The sequence below is a fragment of the Cuculus canorus genome, chromosome 4 (genome assembly GCF_017976375.1).
Source record: "Cuculus canorus isolate bCucCan1 chromosome 4, bCucCan1.pri, whole genome shotgun sequence".
Classification (NCBI taxonomy): Eukaryota; Metazoa; Chordata; class Aves; order Cuculiformes; family Cuculidae; genus Cuculus; species Cuculus canorus.
Window position 1 is genome coordinate 58,323,285 of NC_071404.1, and position 12,939 is coordinate 58,336,223.

General features: G+C 44.1%; 1 protein-coding gene across 11 annotated transcripts in view; it reads left to right on the forward strand.

The window, feature by feature from the left end:
* Nucleotides 1-358: 358 nt before the first annotated feature.
* The window catches only part of EPHA5 (EPH receptor A5), a 194,566-nt gene continuing 181,985 nt past the window's right edge, over nucleotides 359-12,939 (forward strand). For 9 of the 11 annotated variants that reach the window (XM_054064901.1, XM_054064902.1, XM_054064912.1 and 6 more), the window contains exon 1: nucleotides 359-604. In XM_054064901.1, the coding sequence (XP_053920876.1) occupies nucleotides 466-604 (139 nt within the window). In that variant the 5' untranslated portion in view covers nucleotides 359-465. Of the gene's footprint in view, nucleotides 605-5,752; nucleotides 5,772-12,939 lie in introns of those variants that run through there. The other 2 variants (XM_054064909.1, XM_054064908.1) reach the window with 2 other exon arrangements.

Genomic DNA, 12,939 nt, shown 5'->3' on the forward strand with positions numbered 1-12,939 from the left:
GCAAACAGGGGATTGCAGGGGAAGCGACATCAGTTCAGCACAGATCAGACTGAACACAGGACGTTATCACCTACAAAGAATGAACAGCGTCTGGAGAAAACACGTTGTCAGAGGGACATTCTGTTTGACTTTTAAAAAATGGAATTACTTGGATGAAACTTCACTCTGCTTTAGCTTAAATCAAAGATATTCCACGTCTTGTAATAGTACCCACTTTCCCTACCATCCCGCCCCCAGCAGGCTGCCGGGGGTCGTTCCCGGGGGGTTCCAGGGCGGCAGCCCCCGGGTGGCTGCGGCGGCAGGTCCGCCCCGTCGGGGGCGTCTCCGCGGCGGCGCGGGGCCACCTCCCCCATCCCCGCCCCCGGCTCCCCAGTCGCGCCGGCGGCTGGACGGGAGCGGAGCGGCGCTGCCAGCCCCGTCCCGAGCCGAGCGTGGGGGGAGCGGCCGCCCCATGCGCTGAGCGGGATGGGGCCGCGGGGCGGTGGCAGCTGTGCTCGCCGTGCCGGGCCGCCCGCTGCTCCCGGCTGGACCTGCCCGCTGCTGCTGCTGCTGCTGCTGCTGTGCGCCGCGCTCCGGAGCCTGCTGGCCAGCCCCGGCAGCGAGGGTGAGCGGGGACCGGGCGCAGCGACCGCCCGGGAGCGGGACTGGGCGCCGGGGAGCTGCTGCGGGCTCAGCTGCAGCGGGTGGGGGTCGTTGGGGCTGCGAGCGGAGGGAGCGGGCGGGCTGGCACGGGCGGGTTCGCACAGGTGCTTTGGCACCTGGTTGCGTTTTGCGGTGGGTTTTGGGGTGGGAGGTAGTGTTGCATAGGTGTCTTAGCGCTGGGGCGTTCGCGCGGCTGTGTTTCCTAGCGGGCTGCACCGGGGGAGTTGCGCGGGAGCATCCTGGCTGGCCGGGTCGTAGGGATGCGCGGGGCAAGGATGCGGGGCTCTGGGAGCGCGGGGCTTTGCAAGGATACGCGGGGCAAAGATGCGGGGGGAGGGAGTACGTGCAGGGGGAGCGAGAGCGGGGGTGCCGGGCCGGGCCGGCTCCCGGTGAGGAGCACTGGCCGCAGTGCGCTTAGTTCGTGCCTTAAAACGCAGCTGTAAAAAGGAGGGGAAGCCGCAGACGTGCCGCTACTTCACCGGCAACGCTGCGGAGCGCGGCCGCTCGGGACTGCTCTTTCTTTCTTTTTCTTTTTTTCTTTTTTTTTTTTTTCTTTTAATTACGTATATACACGTTTAATCTCTGTGAGGCCAATAGCCAAAAACACGCGTCCAGCCACCTTCTCTGGCAAGGTCCTTCCAGTCTTTCAAACCCAATTGATTTGGGTTTTTTTTCCTCTATACGCGGTGTGGGCACTCCTTGGGGCTTTTGATTATTAGTTTTGGATCCGCGGGCAGGCTGTGATGTGAAAGCAATGGGTAGAGAAGTTCAGCACCTGAAGGAGATGCCGGCTGCTCGTAGCAGGCTGGTTTTCGTGGTGCACTGTAATTATTTGTGAAACTCCCTTAGAGGGAGAATGAATGCAGGGACCAGTGAAGGAAAACCGTACCAGAATTTCAAAGATGTGGCCTGAGGTAACCAGCTAGCTGTAATTTCTTTTGGAGAGCGGAATAATGTGAGCTGCAGTTTTCTTAAAATAAATATTAAAAAAAAAAAAAGTGCAGAGGAAGGGGGAAATGCTGATCCTCTGTGTGCAGAGACATCAAATGTTCAGGAAGTGCATTGGTTAGGGGAGACGGTGGAAATGGCTTTTGCTTTGCCTTGTTAAGATAACGTCGGACCCAATCCTTCTGCCCTCACCGGTTCGAATGACTTCACCTGTGGGAACAGTGCTGGGAGTTCCACAGCACTGGGAAAAGGGCTTTTCAAAGGGCTCTCCCTGTTCCTCAGCCGCTCCTTGGGAGGCACGCTGTTGCTCTGCCCAGATGCTTTGGTGGGAGACCAGCAGGTGCTCTCAGCCTTGTCTTGGTCGTCATTGCCAGTTCTTAGACAATCTGGATAGTGCTTCTGGAGTCAATGGGACCGGGCACGGCGTGTAGGGGTGTCTCAGTTACGAACAGGCAGCTGCAGAATAGGACTTTTACACGATAGGGAGCGGTACTGGAAAGGGTTAATGAAGCTGTCTAGTAATCTTCACAGGGAGATTGCAGAGGAATATTACGGTAATGATCAGCAGCATGAGCGCTCGCTTCGTGGTCTCCCCCTACTTTTCTGACTTCTGCTGTCGAGTTCTTTGTCTCTTCAGTAAACGCAAAGCTAAAAGACTGCTCGTAGGAGGAGTCTGACTGCGGACCCGAACTTATTCAATAACTGCTATCTTTTGCTGCTAGGAGATTTATTTGTAAACAAGCATTATTTGACAAGTGCTTCTCACAGCATGTCTCCTTTGCCAATTACTACTGAACAGCTCCGCTTCTGGGAATAGCTCACCCTGCAGTACGTGAAGCCCTAATGCATGAGAAACCTGAGCGGCCGCAGCGCGCCTGCCTAGCCCTGCGCGGCTGACACTTGTCACCCCTTCGGCTTTGAAAAGTTCAGTTTGGCTGCTTCTGGGCTCTGACGAGAGACATCCACCTGTGGGGTTAGTTGTCATATTCAGCTGATTGGGAACTTTACTTTTGATCAGATGAAGGTAGCCATTTTAGACCCGTGAATATTTCTTAAAGTTGATGGTATTCGTTCTTCTGGGTTTTAATTTTATTATCCTTTACACACCATGGGTATATAACTAGCTGATATTCCGTTCCTTGTAGGTATGTAATATATACGTAGTTGCATAGAGGATGATGAAGTCTCATAATTTTTTTTCTTTAATCTTGCATCATATATTTTTGGTTTTCAAAATCTTACTGTAACAGACAGTGACTTCGTAGGATAAGATATATGCAATTAACAATTCATAGTGTATGATTTTCTGTTTTACCCTCTGCTGGAGGGGTGCTTAGGGGAAAATGCTTTGAAAAGCTAGGTTAAGATTTGGAGGAAAAAAAGTAAATTCAGTATTTGGGTTCCTTAGCTTTTTGCAAGGGAAGCCAAGTTTCAGAAGCTCCTGCCATTACTATGGGGAAGTATCAAGTGCCCAGCCTGAATCATAAACCTGTGGTCATCTTCACAGGTGTCTCCAGTTATCGATTGAAGGATATACATTGGAAAAATTGAATTATTCCCCCCTCCCGAGACTTTCCTATAACAGGAAAATAAAACAGATTTTTATTTCAATCAGCTTTTCTCAGTTTACATACTAAAAGCAAAACATGTAGGGAAGGAGGAAGGCTTAAAGCTATTTCATGCATTTTCAAGTATTGTTTGGCCATTATTTTTAACTCTTTAGTAGAGTTTGTTTATTAGAACCAGAGATTTCTTTCTTTTCTTTGACTGCTTTTACAAATTGAGAAATGTAGTTACAAAGGGAACATTCCGAAGAGTATACCAAAAGTATTACACAGTTTTGAAGTGCTGATACTTCAGAAGAACATCATTACTTTAAAATGCATTCCCTGTGATAACAGGGTGTGAGAGGCAGTCCTGCAGTGTGTGAGTGGGTTTCCTGCACCTCCTTTAGTTTAAAAATGCATGTGTTTTAAATCTTTCTGTTGTAAGTACTAGGGTTTGGGAAGTGGCTTATATAAATAATTTATGTAAAACACAGAATAGAATGAATGAAGGAATTGTTTAAAGACCTCCCCTCCACTGTAAAGTTGTGATTTGTTACGCATCGCCTGTGGGTTTGGATTGGTGTGCAGATCTCGTTTGAACTTCACCCAGATGACCTTAAAAAGTGTCATGTGAGCAAATGAAAAGAATGGAGTACATCGCAACTGATGGCTTGTAACAAAGTAACTCCTTACTTGCCATAATTGTCATTAAATACAAAGTATATCTCATTTTAGGGCTTCTCCGCAGAATTGCTGAAGTGGCCGTGCTGTAACTGTAACAAAGGATATTGTTAAATACAGTCTGAAATAATAACATTGACTTAAATAGACAGAGGTGAGACGCAAAGAGAATCTGACTTTCTAATGCGTTGTATTTGTTCTAAGACAATAAGGGTAGTCTTTAGTTATGGGCTCCTGTGTTTGGTCCTCTTTCCCCTAATTCTTCTAGGGTTTTTTGAGGCTCACTTTATCTTACTGTATCATTTTTAATTTGAATGAATGAATGTATACAATTGCAAGGGTGGATCTGATGGAGGCGAAAATAAAGGAAGGCTGTAATTTGCAGGTTATTCATACCAGAGCCTGGAATGAGCCTACCTCTTCTTCATGTGTTGAATTGTGTGTGTGTTGTTTCATACTGACATATAATTTCTGTGTCATGGTGCACTGGATAAATGACTATTTATGTATAACATCACAATAATTATTTTTAATCAGTGAATGAAGTCTTTTTCAAGGGTGTTTTCCGTATTTAGTAGAAGCAGGTGTGAAAATAGTCTTAATTTTCCTATCAGTGTATTCCAGTTAGTCTAATGCTTTGGGTAAAAATACACAATCAGAACATTTTGCTTATTAGATTGCTTTTAGTAGCTTGGCTTTGTATGTCATGCGTTCACACAGCTATTGCATTTTGTGTAATTCTGTCTGTATTAAGTACTGCTAGCAAGCATGTACCTGGTGTTTGCAGAACGGGTATGTTTGGACACATTTCAGTCTGCTCACAGTAAGGAGGCTTTGAGGAGGTATCTGTCCTTAATTTTGCATATTGGAATGGTTCCCTGTGTGCTCTTCATGACAGCAGAGCTAGCCTCAGTGCCGAGTGTTTATTTTACTCACAGGAGTAATCCCATTAACTTTTAAATTTACTGCAGTGGAATTACTGGTATGAGGAAGGACAGCTCATGTCTAATGGTCTTTTTGGGATCAGTCTGATGTGTGATGTATAGCTTTTCAAGAGGTTTAGAATGACTCAATCATGGTTCTAGAATGGAAACGACTATCCTTTTGACAGTAAAACAACATTTGAAATGCAGCGCTTTTAAGTGTATGACTAAAAGCATTGCTTCCTAATGACAATTTTTTTTTTTTTTAAAAAAAGGGCAATAAACAATAGCAAAGATTGACTCCAAGATATTACCTGTTTCCTTTTGATGCTTATCTCAAAAATTGCAATAAATACTGGAAAATGGGCAAACTGTCTTAAAGGGAACCGCTGGAACCACTGACAGACTGCTTGTTTGTAATACTGTAAATGTTGACAGCATATTTTGATGTATAAAGCTCCTATTTGCACATCAATTTACAGATGGATAAACTGGCAGCTACCATGGGAGAAAGGGAAGGGTTATTTGGCTTGTCTGACAGCTCCTTCCCCCTCCAGTGTTAACTCTCCCATCATTACCAAACTTCTTAGCTCTGGTATACAGTCCATCTCTGTATCTGCTGTTCTCTTTCTGTTAAATAAGAAACAAAATCTCAGCTGTGAAGAACTGTTTATTCTCTACACTAAAATACAAAGGGTTCTGCAGCAGGCTCACTGGGAGTGGGATTTCTTAAAATCTGGCAGAAATTGCAAAGCCAGGACACTTTATTATGTGGTGTCTTGCTCTCTGATCTCACCAGTTTTACGCCTTATTGTTCTGAGGATTTCTGTGCTGCTTCTGCAGGAATCTTTGTTTCCAGCACACACTGAGTGAGTGCAGAGCCCTTGACCCAGGAAAAGTCCAGCTGAGATTGCTCAGCTGAGCCATGGTGTTTGGACCCTATTGGCTAGCAGTGAATGGTGGCTGTTGGATCCCCTTCGTCTCTGTCTTGGAGCTACGCTTTTAGCGGTGTCTTCCTGGAAGTGCGCACGTATGTATATTCTTGAATAGACACAAGCTTTAAACATTGCTTAGGGATGTCAGGGAAGTGAGACCCTGCCCCCAAATGAAAAGAAAACACACCTTTTGGCATTTTTTTTTAAAATATTCTCACTTCCTCTTTAGGAAATAAATCTCAATCCCTATGTGGCTCAAGGGCTAAATGAGATGTTAAAAACCAAACGCACAAAGGCTGGTCACTTCTTTGAAGCACTGAATTTCGTAGTTATTAAGTGCTCACTTCTATGAAGGGAAGAGTATTCAGTGCAGCTCTTCAGCAGATACTGAGCCTGCCATCCATTAAAAAGGTTGTGTTTCTTTAAAAAGAAAATCGTGTGCTTACAGTAAAACATCTAAACACAGGATTGAAATATCTATCATAAGTGCCCCTTTTTCACTGACCATAAGTGCAGATGAGAGATAGGGCCTCATTTCAACCTGGATGGACTTAAGATAGGTATTTTTCTTTTCTTGGAGAACGTTTCAGAAATACTGTGCTAATGATTGCATTGGAATGAACACTTTTTTTTATAACTTACTCTTTATTAAACTCATTTTCTTTGATCTCTGCTGTAAAATTACTACGAATTTTAAAAGCTAGTAGAGAATCCGTTTTTTTTTTTTTTGCCTTTGAAAATATTTTTTTTTTCTTAAGGTGTCCTTGTTTCTTGGCTCAGGCAGAATTGGGAGATTCTCTTATGTTCACATCGTGTCTGTTCCTCACTGTGCTCTGTGATTGGCTGGACATTGAGGTGACAGGTTTAGCTGAGGTGAAAGTGTTTGCTGCCCCCGTTGCTCTCACAGCCAGCTATATTGGCAAACTTGAGCACTGGCCTTCAGCAGCTTAGGTCTCTCTAGAATTTGTTGCCCTTTTAGTTATCTCTCTGACCTATTATATCTCTTACAGTCTCAGTTTTGGTATTTGCTATGTTTTTGGTCAATGCACTATCTGAGCCTTTCCAAAGGTTTAATGTGCTTATCTTCTTGGAGGTAGAAAGCAATTATCCCTTTCTTCTGCAAGGAAGCTAGTCAAGAGGGGACAGTCAGGAGGAAACGTAAGCACTGTAATTCACAGCACTTGACTACTGAGTTTGGAAGGTGGGAGGTGATGGGTGGCTGTTTGCAGAGGTCCAGTGACGTGTTGCCTGCTGTGGACAACGGTGCTGGTACCTGCAGGTTGCCCTGGACTGTGCCCCGGAGGTGTCAACGCAGGGAAGCACACTCCTTTTCTCTCCCTCTTCCATGGTATTTGAGTTGTAAAAGAGGTGTCTTAAGAGGACATTGACCAGGTAGGTGACCACTGGCTGGAAGGATGAGAGATGCCTCTTGGAAACAGTGATATGGCATGTACTGTCACAGCAGATCAAGACATACCTACGTGAGCTAGTCTGGCAGCCCTGAGGGAGAAGGTCATTCCTGCCTGTTGTCTTCCCACTGACAAGCTCCTGAACATCAGCAGGGGTCAGCTGGTGTGCTCCTGAGTAGAATGTGCCCTGGCGAGGTGTGTGTGTGGGGTTTGCATAGAGATGAAGCAGTTCCTGACAGAAGTTGGGAGCTTCTAGGTTTAGATGTTAGCAGGTATTGAGCCTGTAAGAGAAAGGGTAGGACTGGGCTTGCAAACTTCCATGCCAGCAGCTTAATTTTGGTGCAAGTAGAAGTCCTGAAGTGTCTTGTGAAAGTATTAAGTCTTGGATTCTCTAACTTGGATCACTTAATGTTAGAAAGAGGTCAGAACATGCTGTTTGAATGTTTTACTTCTCTGAGAGGCTAGAGAAACACCTGAGAGGAAATTAATTCAGCATCAGTAATGTGTATTTCATAATGTCTCTGGCTAGATTTTTCTAATTTTTTTAACTATATTGCATATCCTAAATCATGTTACTTGGGGAAATTATCTGCATGCTTGCCTTTGTTAGTTAAAAAAATTCTGACATTTTGGTTTATTCATCTTTGCTTTACTAATATTCACATGCAGTTTCTTCCTAAAATATGTTAGCAATGCGTTGTTCCCACTAGCAACCTCCACCCTCTTGCCTGAACAGAAATAGAAAAGATAATCTGTCAACCCTCCTGAAAAGCCAGGAGATGATCTTAAGCATTTCTTTTTTTTTTTTGTTTGCTCCTCAATGCTATCTGAGTGTTATGTCAGTTCCATTTTTTTTTCTACTTGAGTGAACTCAGTGGCAGCACAGAAGTCATTATTGTCAACAGGAAGGCTTTATTGGCACTGGACAGTGAGGTCTTGTGAGTCCACTGGTAGCGAAAGCTGACAGCCTTGACGGCCCCGTATGCGTCTGTGCCAAGTTTCTTTCCTTTTGTTAAGTTTAGTTATAGACAAACTCTGTTAGGCGTATATCTTTCATGATGCCTTTTAGGAACAGTGACCACATTGCTTTTAGTTGGTAATGCTCTGATTTAGGGAATTTTGGTGGGATTTCATCTTGAGACTGCCAGATTGCACTGGGAAGCTCTTAAGATTTTTGAGCTTGACTCTATGTGAGTGCTTAATAAATAAGGGGCTTGCTTTAAGTAGGGTCTTAAAGCAAGATGACTGGTTACCTCCTTCAACCATTTGTAGGTATTCTGGATAGGCAGGCAGCACTGGCATTTTGTTTCATCGTGCAGGCTGGTTGTTGGGTTGCTGTTTGCAGATACTGGTTATATCTTGCCTTCAGTGGAATCTTTTTCATTCTTAATGGCAAAGTGATACTTGCCCAGGTGGTTTCCCCAAAAGATACGTGCTGCAGCCAGCTTGAAGGTCTGCCATTGTGTTGGTACAGCATTCTTTCCAGTGCATCTTCTGAATGGTTCAAAGCATTTTACTGACTTTCTTCACAGTGAAGAATTCCTTTTCAATTAAACAGTGATTTTGGTGGGGATGACAGTGTTTACCATTAAAATAGCAAATCATACGGGAGAAATTAAGTTTCCAGGCACTTCAGTGTCAAGCCAATAGTCTACTGACCACTTCTGCTTTTAAGTTATCGAGTGTGGGAAGAACAAATGACTGCTTCTTGCCTTAAATGCAAGTCCTTTTAAGGAAAAAAATTGCAGTTTCCTATTTGGTTTAGAGGGTCTGGTTATTGAAGTAAGCTTTTGATCCCACTCCCTGGAGCTACAACCAGTGCTGTGCCTGCTGGGTGAAAAATGCAGCCAACCCAAAGAACTTGGTCAAAAGGCAATATCACACCCCTCGTAAACAGTGTATTCAAACAAATTACAGACATAATGCAGAAATTACTGGATAAAATTCTCTGGCTCATGTTATGACTGCAGTGTCCATCTGGCCTTAAAAACCTATGAATCTGTGGTGCAGATTGTGACGTTTTGGCTCTTGCTATAAAAGGGAATCATGAGGAAACTAAAAGCAGAACGAAGCCAACGTAATAAAATAAAAATCTGCAGTTAATATTATTTTGCAAGTTCATTAAGTAGTGTATATTTTCTTCCTCCAGTGGGCTATAAATAATAGGTACTGCTATGGCTTGCACTGTGCTGTAGCTGGTTTCCACTGTTGGAAATGTTTCCGAGATTCTTGCCTGTGTGGTTTTTCTGTCCCAACTCAATGTAGCTAATTAATACAAAACATCTGTTCCCTGATGACTTTGATTTCTTTCGAGAGTTTATTTTTTCATTTGTTTTTGCTTTCTTAGGTTATTTTTGATTGTCACTTGTTGGAGTGCCTTAGATTTATACTTTTTGAAGAAATACTTGGCTCACCAGGGAAAACAGTTGGAAAATGAATGGCAACAATACTGCAATAATGCCAGGGAAGATTTATGAAGCAGGAAAACCTTGACTCGTGATGATGAAGAGTCCTCTGCAGTCAGTGTGTCTTGGTAGTGCTGCAAACTCCAGGAGTGCAGGACGAAGGATGGGGAGGTTTGCAGTTTAAGGAGAAACCAGCTGTATTAATGATGATGCCATTGGCAGCTATGTGCCCTGGGAAGGAGGAGGCGGACAGAGGTGTGAAGCTTGGTAGAAAGCCTGTGATGCTATTCAAGAGACTTCCTGATGAGGGTTTGGTGCAGAACACTGCTGTTGCATCTTTTCATGCACCTTGACCCCCATCCAGTGGAGCATTTCACCTCATGCTTAATTGGAAGTATGGGAGTATTCCCAGGACAGGTTTCTCACAAGTGTTTTAAATGTAGTTGCTCCCACAAGCTATGAATGTTGGGTCAGAGCTGGGCTACCTTGATGTAGCTCTGACCTTTCCATAGGTGGCTGCGTCCTGTGGAGTGCTGTGCAAAGCAGACTAGGAGCTGCAGGAGGATGTAAGAACACCTGTTTCACACGTTTTTTTTCATATAGGAGTTCAGGTTCAGGTTACCCAAAACAACGTTTAGATTCCTGTTCAATTTATAACAAATGTCTTAAAGCAGGGTTTTGGTTCAGTTGTTTAAAACAAAATATTTTTATTCATACGTTATTGTTTAAAAATGTGCCAGTTTAGAAACCATGTGGTGTTTTGAAATATTTATGCAGGCTTTAAGGAAGGTTTCTTTAGTCCTTTTTTTTTTCATGGAAACTGTAGTTATAGGGTATTGATTTGGTTAAAGATGATGTTCTTTTTTTCCTGCTTTGGGTGTATTTCAGTGAAGTAAAAAAATAAAAAAAAATGGCTTGACAGCTTCATGGCATTCACTCCATTAGCTTCTGCTATCTTGACAATTTTGCGTGTTCTAGAGCTATTTATCAGGATAAGCTTTGGTAGAGCATACCCTGTGGTAAGTCTTAGCTTGCAAATGAAATTGCTGAAGAGCAGAACTATGCCAGTGTATAAGGTTTTATTGGAAATCTGCTCAAAGACCAGAGCAGGACCCAGAAGAGTTCAGTCTTTCTTATGTCTGCAGAGACTTTGCTCCATTGTGTGCAATGAAGGCTTTTCTGAAAGATCCTTAGATGTTCAAATGGCAGGAGGACTATGTGGCTTGTAGGATATGAAATACTCCGAGTCTTAGCCTGTTGGTGGAGGATTTTTTTTTTTTGCTAGCTTTTTTCCTATTTGAAATTCCAGTGAAGAAAATGAAGCTGCTCCAGCTGATCCTGCTCTTGACCAGATCCAGAGGAGCCATCTTGTTTCTTGTTTCACTGATCCATGGATCAGTGGTTTCTATTTCAAGCACTGTGCCATCATGACAGACTTGTCCTGTTTCCATCTGGGTAAGCTAATGCTGCCACATGGCACTGTTTTAGGTGTCTATCAAATGGGGTGCTCTGCAGTGTAGGTAGCAATGTTGGGTTAGGTCAATGTTGACTGCTGTCAGCCCTGGCATTTATTGTGCTTCCTTCCAGCCACAATCCCTGTGTAGCCATAGTGAAGGTACTAAATGATGTCTATATGAACGTGATGGGGACATTTGAGCAAAAAACCATGTCTAGTCTCCCTAACAGATTTCTGAGTGACAAAACACTATTAATTCAGTAGCTAGAGTTTAAGGCAAAGGTTTTAGATCACTTCTGTTTTTATTCTAACTTGATTGCTCACCAGTAGTAACTAGCCTGTCTGAGAACAAGAGTGTATGCAAATTCCCCAGACTATTATTCTGTACTAAAAAAAGGAAAAAAAAATGGCTGTGGTATGACTTTAGACTTAATCATCATTTATCCTACCCTGAAGGCATGGAAGTTAATGATGATATAGATCTGTGCGGTTTTGTGTTCCCCTTGACTGAGCATTAGAAATAATTAGGGCTTGTGGGATGGATGCACTCATGGTGGAGACGAGCAGAAAACGTTTTCGAATGTGTGCATGCACCTCTTCCAAGCTTGCTGGCAAAGATACAGGTACTAAGAGTGTGCTTATGGGCTCTGAGGTTTCTTCCTTGCTCATTGAGACATAGCTAGCTGGTGCTGAGGAGAAAGGAAGTGGGAATACATGAGTTCTGCTGTTACTTTGGAGCATTTTAAGGTTATGGGCCAAATAGAGTTGATGATGATTCCTGGAGAGATTAATTCAGTGGGTTAAGCTCTCCTACAACTGCTGCTGAGGACAGCTCTGGATTATGCTTCTGGAGGCACTGGGGCTGGTTCAGGAGTCCCAAGCTGTACAGGAGCTGGCATTAGACCTCCTGAAGCATGGAAGCCTTAAGGTTAATAGTTGGAGGTTTTCCTGAATTGCATCTTTCGGTGACCTGAGTGTTTGGGTTAGTTGGCTGTTAGACAGCCATGGCCAAATACATGCTGATGGTCATCATGGTTTGGATGGGGAGGAACTAGTTCTGCATCATTGAAGAAGGCCTCTGGTCTCTTTCTCTGTCTTGCTGTGGGTCAAACCAGAGAGAATTTCAGGGTTTTTTATTCACATGCAAAAAAAAGCTTCATCTCTTCCCAAGTTGCCACATGGTGAGATATGGAAGCATCTGTTTGGGATGGTGACACTCCTTCTGTAAAGTCTCTGCTAAAATAGTTTCTTCCATGTTGCAGGCACATACTTGCGCTGTTGTTTGTCCACTGTTTCTTCCTCAGCCTGGCCCATCTGCAGGTTTTTGATGAAAGCCATTTCAACAAAAATCATGTTCCTGCCAGGCTGGAAGGTGGTGACAAGAGAGGTGGCACTGAAACACATATGGACTTGGGTTGTGCGAACATGCGCTGGTGGCCGCTCCAGCAGTGCAGGATGGGAAGACTGTCTGAGAGAGCACCCCAAAATTGTTGGTAGCACTGTCCCCCATGTGGGGAGCTCCTGCAGATGGGCCGTTGAAGGGGAGATGCTGGGGCTCTGGCCTGGTTTGAGGCTGAATCAGGTTGGGGTTGGGACCTAGCAATGCTCCAAATGAAGGACAGATATCCTGGAAATGACTGGGTAGGGTGGTGATGGGGGAAAATGCGGATACCTTGTATCTAGATGGTGCAGTGGCGATTTGTGTTTATATGAGAGTTTTGGGGATTCTCAAAGCAAAAAGTCCACAGGACTGTCAGTCTACTATGCCTTTGCAGCCCCTTGAGCTGCCTAAGCTGTGCCAGGAGCTTCTCTGGTCTCCAGAGCAGCCCAGGCACAGGGAGAGCTTAAAGTCAGTGGAGGCTTTTGTCTTAGTGGAACGTGAATGTTTTGTTACTGTGGCAGCTGCCAAAAGGTGTATCCTGTCCTTTCCTATTTATTTTGCTCTATGCAGAATTCTACTAAAATAAGGGTGAAATTGAGTCTTTTCTAACTG